At 42.4% G+C, this 18,998-nt stretch overlaps 1 protein-coding gene across 2 annotated transcripts in view; it reads right to left on the bottom strand.

The window, feature by feature from the left end:
• The window catches only part of rps6ka5 (ribosomal protein S6 kinase, polypeptide 5), a 37,632-nt gene that overhangs the window by 10,782 nt on the left and 7,852 nt on the right, over positions 1-18,998 (bottom strand). The window contains exons 2-12 of one of the 2 annotated variants that reach the window (XM_020487659.2): positions 18,578-18,649; positions 18,177-18,395; positions 17,732-17,847; positions 17,268-17,369; positions 13,709-13,792; positions 13,295-13,398; positions 11,680-11,830; positions 4,805-4,966; positions 1,527-1,658; positions 1,121-1,254; positions 206-299 (exon numbers count right to left, since the gene is read on the bottom strand). In XM_020487659.2, the coding sequence (XP_020343248.1) occupies positions 206-299; positions 1,121-1,254; positions 1,527-1,658; positions 4,805-4,966; positions 11,680-11,830; positions 13,295-13,398; positions 13,709-13,792; positions 17,268-17,369; positions 17,732-17,847; positions 18,177-18,395; positions 18,578-18,649 (1,370 nt within the window). Of the gene's footprint in view, positions 1-205; positions 300-1,120; positions 1,255-1,526; positions 1,659-4,804; positions 4,967-11,679; positions 11,831-13,294; positions 13,399-13,708; positions 13,793-17,267; positions 17,402-17,731; positions 17,848-18,176; positions 18,396-18,577; positions 18,650-18,998 lie in introns of those variants that run through there. The other variant, XM_020487660.2, reaches the window with a different exon arrangement.

The raw sequence follows: 18,998 nt of genomic DNA, 5'->3' as shown, positions 1-18,998 counted from the left end.
TTTGCCTACTTCAGTGATTCCAGCGAGTGTCTGCCGAATGACTGAAATATAACGTAATGCAATGTTTCCACTGAATCTATAGCACGCACTTCTAACCAGGATAGCAGAGACAGCAAAGATAACAGGCACTTCTTACAGAAGAGATGTTATCTAAAATGAGACTAACATTTAAAGATAAGGTTCAATAAAATGTAAAAATCCTTACCTGATCATGGTAAATCTCGTGAGTCTTGACGATGTTGGGGTGGCCGTCGCAGAGCTTCAGAGCTGCAATCTCTTTCTGTGTCTGGGCCTCCATCCTAGAGGGGACATGGGAGAGACGAGACGCAAAGTGTCATCAGGAGGAGTCGCCTGTCATGTGTGCACCCGTCAGTGTCACCCCCGTAAGTTCAGTGTCACCACTGAAGCCTATTCCTGTCAGGGAAGTGTTGGCACACTTCATCCATCAGCAGCCAACAAGTAATCGTCTTCCGCAACGTCTGGTGGCCTGGAATTTACATCACATCGAGTGAGACCAAACAAATTGAATTAGATGTTTAATGGATGTCTCACTACATTTTTCTCCAAAATAATTGTTTTATTTAAAATCAGCTAAATTGAAAAGTTAATGAAAAATGGCACAATTACACACATTTTTTAACTACTTTTAAAAGAATCTCAAATCGTACAGAAAGTAAAACCTTTTTTGTTGTTGATTTTTTTAAATAAAAGTCGGCTTGTGATGAAACTGAGGCAGTTTGGGCTGGAAAGGCAGTGTACATGTGTGTTCAGTGGAAGGGAATCAATGGGATATTATAGCACAAAGTAATGTCCTCAAGTTTCCAGTCAAGTGACAGAACTTCCTCTTGGATTATGGCTCAACTATGCCTCTTTTAGCCTCCCTAAGAGGCAAAAATCTCACGATTAGGTCGCTAGTTGTTAAACTAAAGTTGATGTAGTATTTGAACAATGGGGTTCTACTTTCTTCTTCCTTAAATTAAATAATACTACAATGTCTTATCTAGTTAGCCAACTCCCAATAAACACACATCAGTGAGCTCCGGGCAGGGCCAGTCTGAGCATGGTACAGTATGGCAGCACAAAACAGATCTGGGAACCAGGCTAGCCTATGGTACAGTACCTCTTGCTGACGATTTTCACAGCGTACTTCTGGCCAGTCTTCTTGTGGGTGCACTGTCTACAGATGGAGAAGCTGCCCTCGCCCAGAGGATTGTCCTTCAGGTTCATCTCATAGTTCATATAGAACGGAGAGTCCTAAAAGAGAAGACTGTCTTACCAAATCACAAAGAACGCCGTTTTCATAACGCCACTATCAGTCGCTAATTAGTCAACACCACACCTGAGCCAAAGCTGAAAATAGAATTTTTTAAAAATACAGTAGCTAAATGATTCACTCCTGGAAGGATTGAAACCTGAAAAGACGAATGCAAAAACAATTGAAAGCAAGCGTTGCTCTAGGGAGAAAACTCCTCTTTCTTAGTGGCTGCAGCTAAGCTATTAAAGCTAAGTGTGTTTCGGTGATGTACCTTCATCATGGCGCTGCGGGCCACAGCAGCAGACCCCGGCCTCTGTGACCCTGATCCTCCACACAGCTGTAGTGTGTCATCCATTACAGCGTTCCACTTGAACAGGATGGAGGGGGCCATGAATGAGTAGCCCTGTAACCAGGACAGAGAGATAGAGAGATGGGGTATTACATGAAGCAGAAATGTGAAGCGAGAGGTGGCCATGAACAATTAGCCCTGCACAAAGGACACACATAAGTGGGTTTAATATAATATACCTTGTCATATGAAGCACAGGAAAGAGAAGGGTATACCCTTCACATTATAGAGCTTACCTGAGACGTCCTTTTCACCATTGTTGCAGCAACAATGGTGGATGCATAAGATGGCCATCGACACCAAAGTAGACTAGGTTGTGTTCAAATCTGAACTTCAAAACGTAGTTTTCGTCATTTTACTGAAAAGGCATGCAGCGTTTATTTCCTTCAATAACTACATTATAACCCATCAATCCTGTAACAACTGTGGCGTGAGCATGACAATGGCTGCCATTCATTGGTGGTCCACCTGTGCTCATTGTTATAACTGTCATCTATGACAGGATTGGGATGTGCTGCCTGGTTCCAACTATGAAGGGCCCAGAGCTAGCTAGCTAGCACACACACACACACACACACAGCTGCATGGAATGCATACAGAGTAAGAGCTGTGGATGGACGGATGGATGGATGAGAATACCCTAATTGCCAGGCATCAATATCTGATTGCGCTGCTGTGAAATTACATCTCGTCGGGGCTCTAATGCAATTTAATTTTGTTTTGTGAGGCGAGGCGGGAGCGCAGACCCCCAAGAGTTAAAAGTTGTGATAGCAGCAGTTCTCTCTAACGCAATTGCTCAGGCCTGGCGTCAAATTATAAAGACTAGCCTACAAATTCTAGTATATGTGAAATTTGGGCTGCGTGCATGAAATAAAACAAGCCAAGATGAAGTTGGCAATCATAGGTTTAAGGCGTAATTGAGGCAGACATGGTGATTCTCTGGAACCGTAACCTTTTATTCCAGCAGAGAAAAGAGAGAAGCCCTTATAAATGGGCCTATTGATCAGCCAGGCTCGAGGAGCCAGAAGGCATGGCAATCACAGCTGAGATTCTGCTCAATAGCCTACATCAATCAGACACTCAACCAAAAGCTGGCACACAGCTGCATTCATAAAGTGTCTCAGTGTAGGAGTGCAGATCTAGGATCAGGTCCCTCCGTCCATATAATTATGATCTAAAAAGGCAAAAATGGATCCTCGATCTGCACTCATGCTCAGAGATGCTTTATGAATAGGGGCTCTGGGACACATTATGGTTCAAAACTATAGCATAAATAGTCATTCACATCTGTTAGGTCCATCAGAACTGCATATGGCTATAATTATACGCCTTGAATGAAAAGCCCTTTAGTCAATTTGAATACCAATGTACACACAGACGGGCTTGCACTGACTTTAAAGCAAGCTATTGAGGAGTTTCTAAACAACTTCAATAGCTGAGGAGTCAAATACATACAGTACCAGTCAAAAGTATGGACACGCCTACTCATTCAAGGGTTTATTTGTACTATTTTCTACATTGTTGAATAATAGTGAATACATCAACAGTATAAAATAACATTTGGAATCATGTACTAAGCAAAAAAAGTGTTAAACAAATCAACATATGTATTCTTCTTCAACGTAGCCACCCTTTGTCTTCATAGCTTTGCACAATCTTGGTATTCTCTCAACCAGTTTCACCTGGAATGCTTATCCAACAGTCTTGAAGGAGTTCCCACATATGCTGAGCACTTGTTGGCTGCTTTTCCTTCACTCTACGTTCCAACTCATCCCAAACCATCTCATTTGGGTTGATGTCAGGTGATTGTGGAGGCCAGGTTAGCTGATGCAGCCCATCATCACTCTCCTTGGTAAAATAGCCCTTACACAGCCTGGAGGTGTGTAGGGTCATTGTCCTGTTGAAACACAAATGATAGTCCCACTAAGCAGAACCTAGATGGGATGGCATATCACTGTGGTAGCCATGCTGGTTAAGTGTGCCTTGAATTCTAAATAAATCACTGACTGTCACCAACAAAGCACCATCACACCTCCTCCTCCATGCTTCATGGTTGTAACCACACATACAGAGATCATCTGTTCACCTACTCTGTGCCTCACAAAGACATGGCGGTTGGAACCAAAAATCTCAAATTTGGACTCATCTGACCAAAGGACAGATTTCCACCGGTCTAATGTCCATTGCTCGTGTTTCTTGGCCCAAGCAAGTCTCTTCTTCTTATTGGTGTTCTTTAGAAGTGGTTTCTTTGCAGCAATTCGACCATGAAGGCCTGATTCACGCAGTCTCCTCTGAACAGTTGATGTTGAGATGTGTCTGTTACTTGAACTCTGAAGCATTTATATGGGCCGCAATTTCTGAAGCTGGTAAATCTAATGAACTTATCCTCTGCAGCAGAGGTAACTCTGGGTTTTCCTCATGAGAGCCAGTTTCATAGCGCTTGATGTTTTTTGTTACAGCACTTGAAGAAACTTTCAAAGTTCTTGAAATTTTCCAGATTGACTGTCCGTCATGTCTTAAAGTAATGGACTGTTGTTTCTCTTTGCTTATTTGAGCTGTTCTTGACATAATATGGACTTGGTCTTTTACCAAATAGGGCTAACTTCTGTATACCACCCCTACCTTGTGACAACACAACTGATTGGAATGCATTCCTGTTGACTACCTCATGAAGTTGGTTGAGAGAATGCCAAGAGTGTGAAAAGCTGTCAAGGCAAAAGGTGGCTACTTACTAAAATCTCAAATATAAAATACATTTTGATTTGTCAAACACTTTTTTTGGTTACTGCATTATTCCATGTGTGTTTTCATAGTTTTGATGTTCTCACTATTCTACAATGTAGAAAATCGTAAAAAAATTCAGAAAAACTTGAATGAGTAGGTGTGTCCAAACGTTTTGACTCGTACTGTACATAGAAACAGCGTCATCTGTGACACCATCTACCACACGTCAAGAGTTTACATTGAATGTCAACAAAATAATGTTGAAGTTTACCTAAATGAAACATAATTTGACAATTTGGGCAAAGCATTTTAACACAGACCGACTGTATTAAAAAGCATAAATCAACCACTTGCCACCCCATCTGAAAGATGCATTGTCAAAAACCTCTGACCAACCAGAGAATTAAGGTAACAGTTCTGAGGCAGAGCTGCAGGGGAATAGGTGGGGTCCATCGGGCACACACACAGAGACACACCTGAAAGATGCGGTCACAGTTCTGGGGCAGAGCTGCAGGGGAGTAGGTGGGGTCCATTTCAGTGAACTCCTCCGCAAAGTTGCTGACATCTAGCTCATCCCTGATCACCGGCTTGAACGGGGCGGGCACCCTCTTAGCTGCTAAGTCCTCCCAGTTAATCTTCTGAAATATTGAGGAGATGAAACACAACAAAAAGCTTTAGTCAGCAACCATTTCTACTTTAAGACCATTTTATCAACAAAAGGCAAATATAAAGTGTCTTCAGGAAGTACTCATCCCCCTTTTCCACATTCTGTTATGCAACAGACTACATTTAAAACGGACTACATTTGTTTGTTTTTTTGGCACTGGCCTACACATACCACATAATGTTTAAGTGGAATGATGTCATTTAAAAAAATAAGTTCATTGAAAATGAAAAGCTGAAATGTCGAGTCAAGTATTCAACCCCTTTGTGATGGCAAAAATGTGCTTAACAAGTCACATAACTTGAATAATGGTGTTTGACATGATTTTTGAATGACAACCTCATCTCTGTACCCCACACATAGCGTACAGATCATTGTCCCTCATTCGGGCAGTGAATTTCAAACACAGATTCAACCATAAAGACCAGGGAGGTTTTCCAATGCCTCGCAAAGGGCACCCCTTGGTAGACAGTGAATATCCCTTTGAGCATGGTGAAGTAAGTTATTAATTACACTACGGATGGTGTATCAATACACCCAGTCACTAGAAAGATACAGTGGTCCTTCCAGACTTAGCTGTCGGAGAAGAAAGAAACCGCTCAGGGATTTCACCATGAGGCCAATGGTGACTTTGAAAAACAGTTTCAGAGTTCAATGGCTGAAATAGGAGAAAACTGAGTATGGATGAACAACATTGTAATTACTACACAATATTAACCTAATTCACAGTGAAAAGAAGGAAGCCTGTACAGAATACAAATATTCCAAAACATGCATCCTGTTTGCAACAAGGCACTAAAGTAAGTGTAAAAAATGTGGCAAATCCATTCATGTCCTGAAAACCAAGTGGTTATGTTTGGGGCAAATTCAATACACAGTAACACTCCCCATATTTTCAAGCATAGTGGTGTTATGGGTATGCTTGTAATCATTAAGGACTAGAGAGTTTTTCAGGATAAAAAAGAAATGGAGCTAAGTACAGGCAAATTCCCAGAGGAAAACCTGGTTCATTCTGCTTTCCACCAGACACTGAGATGAATTCACCTTTCAGCAGGACAATAACCTAAAACACAAGGCCAAATAAAAACTTGAGTTGCTTACCAAGAAGACAGTGAATGTTCTTGAGTGGCTGAAAATCGATGGAAAGACCTGAAACCGGTTGTCCAGCAATGATCAACAACCAATTTGACAGCTTGAAGAATTTTGAAAAGAATAAATGGGCAAATGTTGCACTATCTGGGTGTGGAAAGCTCTTAGACTTACCCAGAATGACTCACAGCTGTAATCACTACCAAAGGTGATTCTAACATGTATTGACTCAGGGGGTGAATACTTATCTAATAAAGATACTCTTGAGTGTACAAAACATTAGGAACACAATCCTAATATTGAATTGCACCCATTTATGACCTCAGAACAGTCTCAATTTCCTCGGGGCGTGGACTAGACAAGGTGTCGAAAGAGTTCCACAGGGATGCTCGCCCATGTCGATGCCAACGGTTCTAACAGGTTGTGTCAAGTTGGCTGGTAGTAGATCTGTACTCTCGAATACCTCGTTCCATCTCATCCAACAGATGCCAAATTGGATTGAGATCTGGTAACTGGGCAGGCCACTGCAGTTTGCTGAATTCACTGTCATGTTTGTGGAACCATTCCTGAACAATCCTAGCCTTGTGTCATGGGGCATAGAGTACTTCAGGATGAGTCATAATACCCTTAAAACCTAGTGGTCAAACAGTGAAATGGTTCCAATTGATGTTCATTTTCATTTTTCCCTGTGTTTCTTGTAGGCTTACCCTGGAGTGAGGTTTTGATAACCGTGTAAATCTCTTGGACAAGGTGACTTATCAATTTATTCACCTGCATTTACCCTCCAAAAATGATATGCTAATTAGCTGCTAAAGTGAACCAAAAAAAACTTCAAAATGGCATGATGATCTGGGCGAGACTGCCGAATCAAGGCAAAGGTAAGAATCTCTGGATGAACTATTTAATGTTAGCTAAATGCGGTAATGAATAAATAGGCAACATTTCTTTCAAATTGAGAATTCTCTGAAATGTCTGGTGCAAGTTTTAAATTGACACAATACCTGTTAGCAAAGGGGTCTGCTAGAGATGACATCCAGGAGCCTGCAGGGATTGGTCATTTTGCATGTCTACTTTGATGGTATTTAGCATTTTAGAATCTGAGAGTGAACAGAGCTGAACATATTGATGAAACTCACCTTGTCAGAGAGAATGACATAGTTATCAAAACGTCACGCCAGGGTAAGCCTACAGGAAAAACAACACTTATTTGGAGTGTTTCTAAAATCCCCTACGGGAAAACTGAATGGTAGAAAAACAATTAGAATAATTTCCCTGTTTGACTGCAAGGTTTTATGGGTATTATGACACCTCCACTGTGGGTCTCTATTATCCTGCTGGAAAAAATATATTTGCAGATGGATACAATGCCGCCATGAAAGGATGCACCTAATTGGCAATGATGTTCAGATATTCTGTAGCATTCAAAACGCTGCTCCACTTTTATCAAGAGGCCCAATGTGTGCCATGAAAATACACCCCACACCACCAGCGTGCAATGTTGACACACGCCATGTGGATGCTTGTACTCATGTGGTTCTCCATACCCTAGTCCTCCCATCAGCGTGACAAAGCAGGAACCGGGATTCATTGGACCAGGCAATGTTTTTCCAATTCTCCAGTGTTTATGTTCCTTAGCCCACTGCAACCGCAGTTTTTTTTGTTTGTTGCTGAAAATAGTTGAACTCTGAGGTCGTCGGCTGCCATACCCCATTCGTGTCAAGGTAGGACGAGTTGTGCATTCTTTTATGGGTCTTTGGGTACCAATGTGGTACTGGACTGTCAGTTGACTAACTGTAGCCCGTCTGTTGCTCTGCACAACTCATGCCAGCCTCCTCTGTCTTCTTTCATCAATGACCCATTTTCAACCACTGGCTTGCTGTTGCCTGGATGTCCTTTGGGTGGTGGACCATTTTTGATGCACACGGGAAACTGCTGAGCGTGACAAAACCCAGCAGCGTTGCAGTTATTAACATACCCTGTTCAAAGGCACTTAATTCCTTTGTCTTGCCCATTCACTTTCTGAATAGCACACAAACACAATCCATGTCTCATTTGTCTCCAGGCTTAAAAATAATTATTGAATCTGTATCCTGCCCTTTATCTACACTGATTGAAGTGGATTTAACTGGTGACATCAATAAGGGATCATAGCTTTCGCATGGATCCACCTGGTCAGTCTGTCATGGAACGAGGTGTTCTTAATGTTTTGTATATTAGAGTTAAATACAGTGCCTTCGAAAAGTATTCAAACCAATTGACTTATTCCACGTTGTTACGTTACAGCCTTGATTTAAAAAAATCATACATCTTCAGTAATCTACACATAGTACTCCATAATGAAAAAACAAACAGGTTTTTGAAATGTTGGCAAGTTTATTAAAAATAAACAGAAATACATTTATATAACTATTCAGCCCCTTTGCTATGAGACTCAATTGAGCTCACTTGCATCCTGTTTCCATTTATCATCCTTGAGATGATTCTACAACTTCATTGGAGTCCACCTGTGGTAATTTCAATTGATTGGACATGATTTGGAAAGGCACATACCTGTCTATATACGGTCCCATAGTTGCCAGTGCCTAGTCAGAGCAAACAAAGCCATAAGGGCAAAGGAATTCTCCGTAGAGCTCCGAGACAGGATTATGTGTCAAGGCACAGATCTGGGGAAGGGAACCAAAAACATTTCTGCAGCATTGAAGGTCCCCAAGAACACAATGGCCTCAATGGCCTGTTTGGAACCACCAAGACTCTTCCAAGAGCTGACCGCCCCGGCAAAACTGAGCAATCGAGGGAGAAGAGCCTTGGTCAGGGAGGTGACCAAGAACCTGATGGTCACTCTGATAGAGCTCAAAGTTACTCTGTGGAGATGGGAGAACCTTCCAGACGGACAACCATCTCGGCAGCGCTTGACCAATCAGGCATTTATGGTAGAGTGGCTAGACAGAAGCCACTACTCAGTAAAAAAGGCACATGACAGCCTACTTGGAGTTTTTATAAAGGCATCTAAAGGACTCTCAGACCATGACAAACAAGATTCTCTGGTCTGATGAAACCAAGATTGAATGCCAGGTGTCACGTCTGGAGGAAACATGGCACTATCCCTATGGTGAAGCATGGTGGTGACAGCATCGTGCTGTGGAGATGTTTTTCAGCAGCAAGGAATGAGAGACTAGTCAGGATCAAGGCAAAGATGAACAGAGCAACTCACAGAGAGATCCTTGATGAAAACCTGAGACAGGGGGCGAAGGTTCACCTTCCAACAGGACAGCGACCTTAAGCACACAGCCAAGACAACATAGGAGTGGCTTGGGGACAAGTCTCTGAATGTCCTTGAGTGGCACAGCCAGAGCCCGGACTTGAACACAATCGAACATCTCTGGAGAGAACTGAAAATAGCTGTGCAGCGATGCACCCCATCCAACCTGACAGAGCTTGAGAGGATCTGCAGAGAAGAACGTGAGAAACTCCCCAAAAACAGGTGTGCCAAGTTTGTAGCGTCATACCTAAGAAGACCAGCGGCTGTAATTGCTGCCAAAAAGTCAAGGAGTCTGAAAACTTTCCAAAGGCAGTGTATATACAGTTCCTTCAGAAAGTATTCAGATCCCTTGACTTACATTACAGCCTTACTCTAAAATGTATTCAATAGTTTTTTTCCCTCGAGCTACACATAGTCAAGGGGTCTGAATACTTTCTGAATGCACCGTCTGTGTGTACACACACACAGTACCAGTCAAAAGTTTACATACCGACTCATTCAAAAAGGTTCTTTATTTTTACTAGTTTCTACATTGAACGAAATAATACATATGGAATCATGTAGAACCAAAAGTGTTAAACAAATCAAAATAAATTTTATACTCTTTAAAGTAGCCACCCTTTGCCTTGATGACAGCTTTGCACACTCTTGGCATTCTCTCAACCAGCTTCATGAGGTAGTCACCTGGACTGCATTTCAATTAACAGGTGTGCCTTGTTAAATTTGTGGAATGTCTTTCCTTAATGTGTTTAAGCCAATCAGTTGTGTTGTGACAAGGTAGGGGTGGTATACAGACGATAGCACTATCTGGTAAAAGACCAAGTCCATATTATGGCAAGAGCAGCTCAAATAAGCAAAGAGAAACGACAGTCCATCATTACTTTAAGGCATGAAGTTCAGTCAATCCGATTAATTTGAAGAAGTTTCTTCAAAGTGCAGTAGCAAAAACCATCAAGCGCTATGATGAAACTGGCTCTCATGACGACTGCCACAGGAAAGGAAGACCCGGAGTTACCTCTGCTGCAGAGGATAAGTTCACTAGATTTACCAGCTTCAGAAATTGTAGCCCAAATAAATGCTTCAGAGTTCAAGTAACAGACGCATCTCAACATCAACTGGCCTTCATGGTTGAATTGCTGTAAAGAAACCACTACTAAAGGACACCAATAAGAAGATACTTGCTTGGGCCAAGAAACACAAGCAATGGACATTAGACCGGTGGAAATCTGTACAAATTTGAGATTTATGGTTCCAACCGCCGCATCTTGGTGAGATGCAGAGTAGGTGAACGGAAGATCTCCACATGTGCGGTTTCCACCGTGAAGCATGGAGGTGGTGGTGTTACGGTGCTTTGCTGGTGACACTGATTTATATAGAATTTTAGGCACACTTAATCAGCATGGCTACCACAGCATTCTGCAGCGATACGCCATCCCATCTCGTTTGCACTTAGTGGGACTATAATTTATTTTTCAACAGGACAATGACCCAAAACACACCTCCAGGCTGTGTAAGGGCTATTTGACCAAGGACGAGAGAGATGGAGTTCCGCATGCAATTACCTGGCCTCCAATATCACCTGACCTCAACCCAATTGAGATGGTTTGGGATGAGTTGGACCAGAGTGAAGGAAAAGCAGCCAACAAGTGCTCAGCATATGTGGGAACTCCTTCAAGACTGTTGGAAAAGCATTCCAGGTGAAGCTGGTTGAGAGAATGCCAAAGTGGTCATCAAGGCAAAGGGTGGCTACTTGGAAGAATCTCAAATCTCAAATATATTTTTATTTGTTTAACACTTTTTTGGTTACTACATGATTCCATATGTGTTATTTCATAGTTTTGATGTCTTCACTATAATTCTAAAAAGTAGAAAATAGTAAAAATAAAGAAAAACCCTTGAAATGAGTAGGTGTCCAAACTTTTGACTGGTACTATATATTTTTGTCCCTTTTTACATTAGATACATTTGTGTAGATCTTTGACAGAAAAATTACAATTAAATCCATTTTAATCCCACTTTGTAACAACAAAATGTGGAATACTTTCTGAAGGTACTGTACGGCATGTAGGTCTACCAATACACATACCCTACAAATGAACCTACGACGTACCAATTTGTCTAAATGCCACAGAAAATAAACAAAAAACCTATGATGGACAAGATGTTCTCAATGTTAGCGAGGAGATGGCAACCAGGTCTCAGATCTGTTTGTGCTGTATAGCTAACTACTTTTGTCATTAGTAATGACAATGACCATAGGAGTTGGCTATACAGCACCTCCGGCCAGCCTATGGAAATAGCGCTGGTACGAAGTTAAGGGGCTTGCCTCGCTCTCCTACCTGGTAGAATGGATGTTTCTTAACGTTTTCTGCTCCGTCAGGCCCAGAGCCCAGTCTCTTCTTTGGGTCTTTGATGAGGAGGCCCTGGATGAGGTCTTTGGCCAGAGGGCCCATGTCTTTGGGGAACGGAGGGTCCTTCTTTGAGATCCTCCTGACAGGTGACAGAGGTCATGGTTGGATAGGATTTTGGTTTTATTTGTAAAAAATTATAATTCATACTGTACATCAGACAAATTCAACTCTGGACCTTGAGGCCAGTTCCATTGCTTATTTTTTATTTTCAGTACTCTGGGCCTCCAGGATCAGATTTGAATACCCCTGACTAACATACAGTAACAAGAAGTGCATTTGATCCCAGAGAATAACATGAAAACATGAATGAAAACACATTTCCTAAGTGGTTGACTGACAGTCCAGAGAGAGAGAGAGATGGAAAACAATCCAGAAAGTTTTACACAATGAGAGGCCAGATATTGAAGAATAAATTCATATTTTTTTCCCTTGATCAGCCTAACTTGATTAGACACAGACACGGACTGGCTGGGTACCAACTACTTATTGGACAAGTGAAACATATTTTTGTTTTCCAGAGAACCAGGAAATCAAATGGATGTGTAGTCGAGTTGATTAGGATCCCCATTAGCTAATGCTCATGCAGCAGCTACTCTTCCTGGGGTTAGGAGATATGACAGTGGTCACCAACCTTTTCTGAGTTAAGATCACAGAGTCAAAATGCAAGCTGAGATCTACCGATAAGATTTTTTATTTATTTTTATAAACATGACTTAAAAGAAAAGCCTATGCAACATTAACCTATTAAAAACAGTTCTGTAGCAATGAAGTTTATGCAATATGCCCAATATAGTATTACTGCATTTCGGATGCCTCTCACCGGACTCAACATCTCTCCGCTGAGAAAAGGGGATGGTGAATCTTAAGTCGCACTGCATTTTTTCTGCCTCGTGCACCAAATAATGTTGTTACTCCTACGACCAGAGAAAGTGAAATATACCTCAAATTTTAAAAAAGCAACTAATAATGAAATCGCGAGCTTATCGAAACACTTTGCTATACTCATTCCTTGCTGCTGCAGCAGTGGTGGTTGTAGCGTGAGTGAAAGTAGGGAGAACGCACATTTTACAGCTTATAAAAACAGGTTGAACAAAGTGTTGACAGTGCTGTGTAACAACTGAAACATTAACTTAGTCATAAAACAACAGCTCCTTGCTGTAGTCATTGAGTCGCTTTATTCATTGTTTAAAACGTTTTAAAATATCATAATATCAACTTTGCTGTGCGCTCAAGGCTTCTTTTTACAGTCTATGGCTCTCGGAAACTGCAGAAATGGTGATCTGAGCTATCCGATTGGCCAGCGGTAGGCCTATAGGTGCACTTGATTTGTTCTCTGGGTCTGCCAGGTAGGTGTTCTACCTTCAGACACATGAATTGGTTCAAAACGGAAACACTTTGCCTTCCCGGCGCTAGACCTGCGGGATCAAGTGCACCTACCACCAACAGCGTTGACAGAAATGTTTGGTGATCGACAAGGAATGCCTTGGAGATCGACCCGGTTGGTGACCACTGTGTTAGGAGATATATCTAGGGGGATGCTTACTTGGCAATATCTGTGTGAGAGTTGTCGTCTCCATCGACGGTGAATGGTGATCCGCCTGTCATAAGTTCATACATCAATACCCCAAGGCTCCACCAGTCTACTGCCTGGAACACGGGTAGATTTTCCATGGATGAATAAAGTTTGTATTATTAAGATTATATACAAGCTCATGATATACATTACCATGTGGCAAAAGGTGGCGTTCCAGGCTGCCGACACCATTGACGTGTTGTGCAAATGATTCAACGTAGGCAGCTTGGAACCACACCAGACACCGGAGGGCAGCTCTTACAGGTGTGCAGCAGACTACACCCAGTTATTAGTGAGCTAGACCTATGATTACCTGTGTACCATGTGCATTTGGGTCAGGAACAGTAGAACAGGTAGAAAAACACGTTCTAAATGATAATTTACCATGTCATGTCCAGCCTCTCCTCCCACTGCGATCTCTGGGGCCATGTACTCAATGGTCCCACAGACAGAGTAAGCCCTCTCCAACTGGGGAACAAACAGTCAAAACATTGAAATAACATAGCAAGATGAGATTTTCCCCCTCCATCTCTTGTTCTCTAATCATTGGCATTTTGCAGACACACTAGGATTGACAGGAAGGATGCTTGGAACTAGGGCACATTTGATCAGTTCAGGTAGAAAATAAGTCACGGTTGTGAAGAAAGACCTACCAAGCACCACACAACGGGACATCTAACTATGCTCTTATAATGATGCTCATACAGATGTTATTTACACTACATAACCATCACATATATACACACGACATAACCATCACACAGAATGTGTATAGACTGCCAAAAATGATCATACAGAATTGGTATGTCCCAAATGGCACCATATTCCTTATATGGTGCATTACGTTTGACAAGAAAGTAATGGGCCCTGGACAAAAGTAGTGCACTACATAGGGAACAGGGTGCCATTTGGGGGGAGGGGGGGGGCACACTGCATAACAACTGGCTGCAAAACATCTTCTCAAGTGGGCTGGACATAAATCAGAATCACTGCCTCAAAACATCCAGACAGACATAAACATGCAGATACTGGGTGGTCTGGTGTCTGTGCTAGCATAAATACTCATCCATAAGTAAAGAGAGAAGACATGGCTGTCAAGGGGCTTGGCATTGCATAACGTTTTACCAAGGGTGCATTCACACGGAGACAACTCAAAAGTATGTAAATGGGGAAGGCGTGTTGGAAGGTGGGCGTGTCAGGTAGCATGAGCTTAAATTGCGTTAAACAAACATAGCACATACTCCGCCGTAGGGCTGGGCGATATGGTCAAAGTATCACAATATATTTTTTACGGTATGACAGTATGACTTTTTTATAATAAAAGTTCTAAATATTCAGGACCCTAGGGTGGCAACGTAGAAAATATAAGTGATGTTTATGGGGCATTCTCCATTCCGATTGTTTTATACTGTTCAATCCAACGCAAATCAATTCATCAACATCTGCATTTCTTTTAACATATCCACACTGTCACGTAGGGCTACATGGTAGATCTGGGCAACACAATCTAGGTCTAAAGTAGTTTATTGGTGAACTGTTGAAAGCATGGAAATAGAATGATTATTGTAATTCAATAGTTAGGGGGGAAAAGTGGCGTTAGGTTCTAAGTTCTGTTACAAATCCAGACGGACCCCAAAGGAAGCTCAAAACTAGATTTATTACACCAGACAGGATGTCGCTGCTGCACGACACAACATACAAGACACACAAGCACATAGGTGGAGTCTTCTTCTTGGTGGAGTCTAAGATAAACAGTCATTCTCTGTTACTGGGCAGGAACAGAGTCCGCTCCTCATGGTATTGTCGTGGCCCAGACTGAGCCCAAAACCTTTGGGCGGGGATGTGCGTGTGTGTGAGAGAGATAAGGCTTCAGTTAGAGTGTTGTTAGGTGGACCCCTATGGGCTCCCTCTCAGCGGTTCAGTCTCTAACTGTTGTCCTCAACTCAACCTTGAGATGTTAAGTTCCACAACTCTCCTTACCCTATTTCCAGAGACTAGCCTAGCTTGTCAGGAACTGAGACTTGACGGGTGCCTTTTACCTACTTCCTTAGAAATATTAATATACAGAAAAGCATGTCTGGACAGACAGAAACTTTCTGTACTTCCTTCCCCTGGTCACCGCAATAACACACAAAAGCGCCAACGTCCTAACCGATAACAAGTTATTACTACTAATAAGCTGATTACGCAGTTATAAACAGGCTCATTATGTAATTCAAATGGGCTCAAGTCAGTCTCTAACAGTGGGCAGCATGTTGAATACATCGTTGTTTGACATGACACCAAATAAATAAGCCAGAGAGGAATTATTGCAACAGGGTAGGATCCAAAGTGTTGGTCAGTGTTTCCTAGGGGACCATATACGATGTTACATTACATGTGTATTCTCTTACTTTATGTAGCTAGCTAGCTAACATATTCATGCTTTGCTTATTCCTCTCTGATTTAGAAGATACCATTGCACAAGCAACATAGTGTACCTAGGCCTACACCAGAACTGGTATCAGGCTGTATATTAGCTACAGTGTAGCTACGTTTGGTCTGACTGATTACATTTAGCTAGCTAACTAGTGTATAGCATTCATGGAGAACATCATTGATTTTAGCCAAAACTTGCTAAGAAACACTAGCTGCTTGCAGAAAGTCAGATACACAAACTAACAGCATTGCTGGCACCAACATCGTGTTGCGTCTGACTCTGCAGGCGGCAGAGTGAAGGGGAAGTGAAGAGCTCGTGACTCCATGGTCGAGCAACAACAACTGATCTCTTTGGAGTGACAGGGGGCAGGCAGGGCTTGGTGTGGTAAGAGGAAGGAGAGAGACAGGACTACCAAGCAACAAACGGGAGTAAACTATAAAAGTGGACATTACACGCGCCATAGTTGCGTGTCACACTTAACATACCAAAACATTGAAATACTGTTATAGAAGGTAAAGTGAAAACTAGTCATGGGGGGAAAAAAGAAAAAAAATTGATAGTTACATATTGGGATATTATGTTTGACGATATTTCGTATCATTTTGACAATATCACAATATTATCTTCACGCTAGTTGGCTGTACCTGCACCAAAACGTCAGTATTTTTCCTTCATAGTTTGTCCTCCATCTTCTTTATAAATAGGGAGCAAATTTGTTTTCAGCATTTCTATACTTTTTTCAATACAAAAAAAAAATACATACAAACGCCAGCATAGAAACACACCCCCATCTCCAGCACCCTCATCACTCTCCGCCTCCGCCACATGGCCTCAAACAGCAGCCATTTTGTTTCTCTCCGTCACCCACACGCATTCCAACATTTAGATAACAAAGCATTTGACCTTTCCTTTGTGTTAACGATTGAGTGTTGGTTGATTTCCAGCTCAAGCCTATCTTTTTTCAAGGTGATTGAGGAGAAAAGTATCGTCCAACCCATCGGGTATCTCACTGCACACTGATTTGCCATGTCTTGAAATATGTAGACGGATGGATTAAAAGTACATTTACATTCTAATACTTCGGACAGCCAACTTTCTAACTCCTCCCATAGCCCTTCTCTTTCCATGACTGATCAGAACTTGTTTTGTCATGGCTCCCTCTTGTCCCTCTGCGACAGAGATGTGGGTAAGCAATAGGTTTAGAACATCGAATCGCAAGAAAATCACAGTATGGAATCGCAATACACATCGTATCGGCGCCTAAGTACAGTGATAATATCGTATTGCGAGATCCCAGGCAATTCCCATACCGGTCCGCGCATCAATACCGGTATAGTCAAATACAGTACATTGCCCAGCCCTACTCATCCATTGACTCTGCGAGGGATGCGTCGCGAGTGTGAATGCACCCTAATACTGTAAGCAGTCTAACCATTTTTAAAAAGCACAACTCTCCTCTGTGTCTTAACGTTCACATGGATGTTTGGGGTAGGCCCCGTTGCTCCAAACATCTGTAATACATACCTCATCAAACTCTTTGCTCAGGCCAAAGTCTGTGAGCACTATGTGCCCGCTGGAGTCCATGAGGATGTTCTCCAGCTTCAGGTCTCTGTAGACTATCCCCAGCTAGAAAACAGTCAGGCCATTACAAGGCTCGACTATGACAATGTAGAATCAGCAGCCAGCAATTCATCCAGAAAGTATTTCAGGGGCGGTTCCCCTGGATACAGATTAACCGTAGTCCTGGACTAAAAAGCATGGAGAATCTCCAGTGAAATAGCTTTTTAAGTCCAGGACTACACTTAATCTGTGTCCGGGAAACCGGACCTGAAAGTATGACAGTTGTGATAACACACGTGTGATTAATGATTGAGGAAACTGCACCGTTTGTAGCTGCATTTAGCCTACAGCTCCAAAGCTATTGTACCTTAATGAAGTTCAGGAATGACAAAACAATGAAGTGTAGCTCTAGAGGTACCCACACTCACCTGGTGTAGGTGCTCCAGTGCCAGCACCATCTCTCCACTGTACAAAGCTACCTCCTGCTCCTTGAACCGAACCCTCTGCACCAGGTGTGTGAAGAGCTCCCCACCGTTCACATAATCTGTCATAATAACAATGAAACAGGTATGAACGAGCCAGTTCGTCTTAACTCCGTGACATTACATTTCAACATTGCCGGTATAGTTCCAGAATTCAACGGGTCATTTCAGTTCACGGTAAGACAGGTGAAAAGTCTCAAAGAAAACGCTGAATTTCTTTTTCGCAACAATCTTGCATTCTGCTACTCGATATTCATACTTCATACTCATGTCTTCCTTGTAAAAGAACAACTTTGTGTAAAAGACAGAACGAGAGGGATAGAACGAGAAAAGAAAGAAGAGGATAAAGGGGCAGAGAGAGAGAGACAGAGAAAGAGAGAGCGACCCAGACCTAGAATGAGGTGCAGCTTGGTGTCCGTCTGGAAGGCGTAGTGGAGGGTAACGAGGAACGGTGACTGCCTGATGTGTTCCAGAACCTGTCTCTCTGTGCGTGTGTGCTCTGCTGTCTTGGCCTTCTGTATTATTGTGGCCTTCTTCAACACCTTCATGGCGTATAGTTGCCCTGCATTGTGACCGCTCACTTTGCGCACCAGGAACACCTTGCCATAGGCTGAGAGAGAAGAAAGAAAAACATGTTTTTTGTTTCGTTTTTTAACTCCGCAGCCAAAAGCATTCAGCGCATCTGTAGCTCACCTGGAGCACTGGATGGTGCGAGATAAAAATGAATGCACCTTTCTCAAAAACTGTGACAAAATTTCCAGCACTGGATTGGCTTTTAGACCTGTCACTCACCTCCAGTTCCCAGCACCTTTAGCAGCTCAAAGTTCTCGATGCCCACCCTCTCTATGTGGCCGGTCAGGTTGGCTGTGGAAAGACAAAGATGGTAAGACCCTTAGCTTACAAACAAGAAAGTATCATGAATGCTTAACAATACACACCAGGCCTAGAACATTGGCCTGGATCGGGAAAAAAAAAAGACATTAAAAATATCTCAATGCCGAAACTGATGACTTCTGCATTATTCAATGATTCAATGTTGTTATCCAAATCGCGGTAGCCTAATGTGTGACACTGGAGTGAACACAACTCTGAAAGCAGAGTGAGCAGCTGTTAAGGGTAGAGTATCTAGGCTAAGCCTCGGCTGACATGTGTGCAAGCATGGCGTGCGTGAGAAGGAGAAGAGAGCATAGCAGGTACGCAAGCAAGAGTGAAG

This window comes from Oncorhynchus kisutch, linkage group LG7 (genome assembly GCF_002021735.2).
Source record: "Oncorhynchus kisutch isolate 150728-3 linkage group LG7, Okis_V2, whole genome shotgun sequence".
Taxonomy (NCBI): Eukaryota; Metazoa; Chordata; class Actinopteri; order Salmoniformes; family Salmonidae; genus Oncorhynchus; species Oncorhynchus kisutch.
The sequence above is the reverse complement of the archived record's forward strand: the minus strand, read 5'-3'. Positions and strand labels throughout refer to the sequence as shown.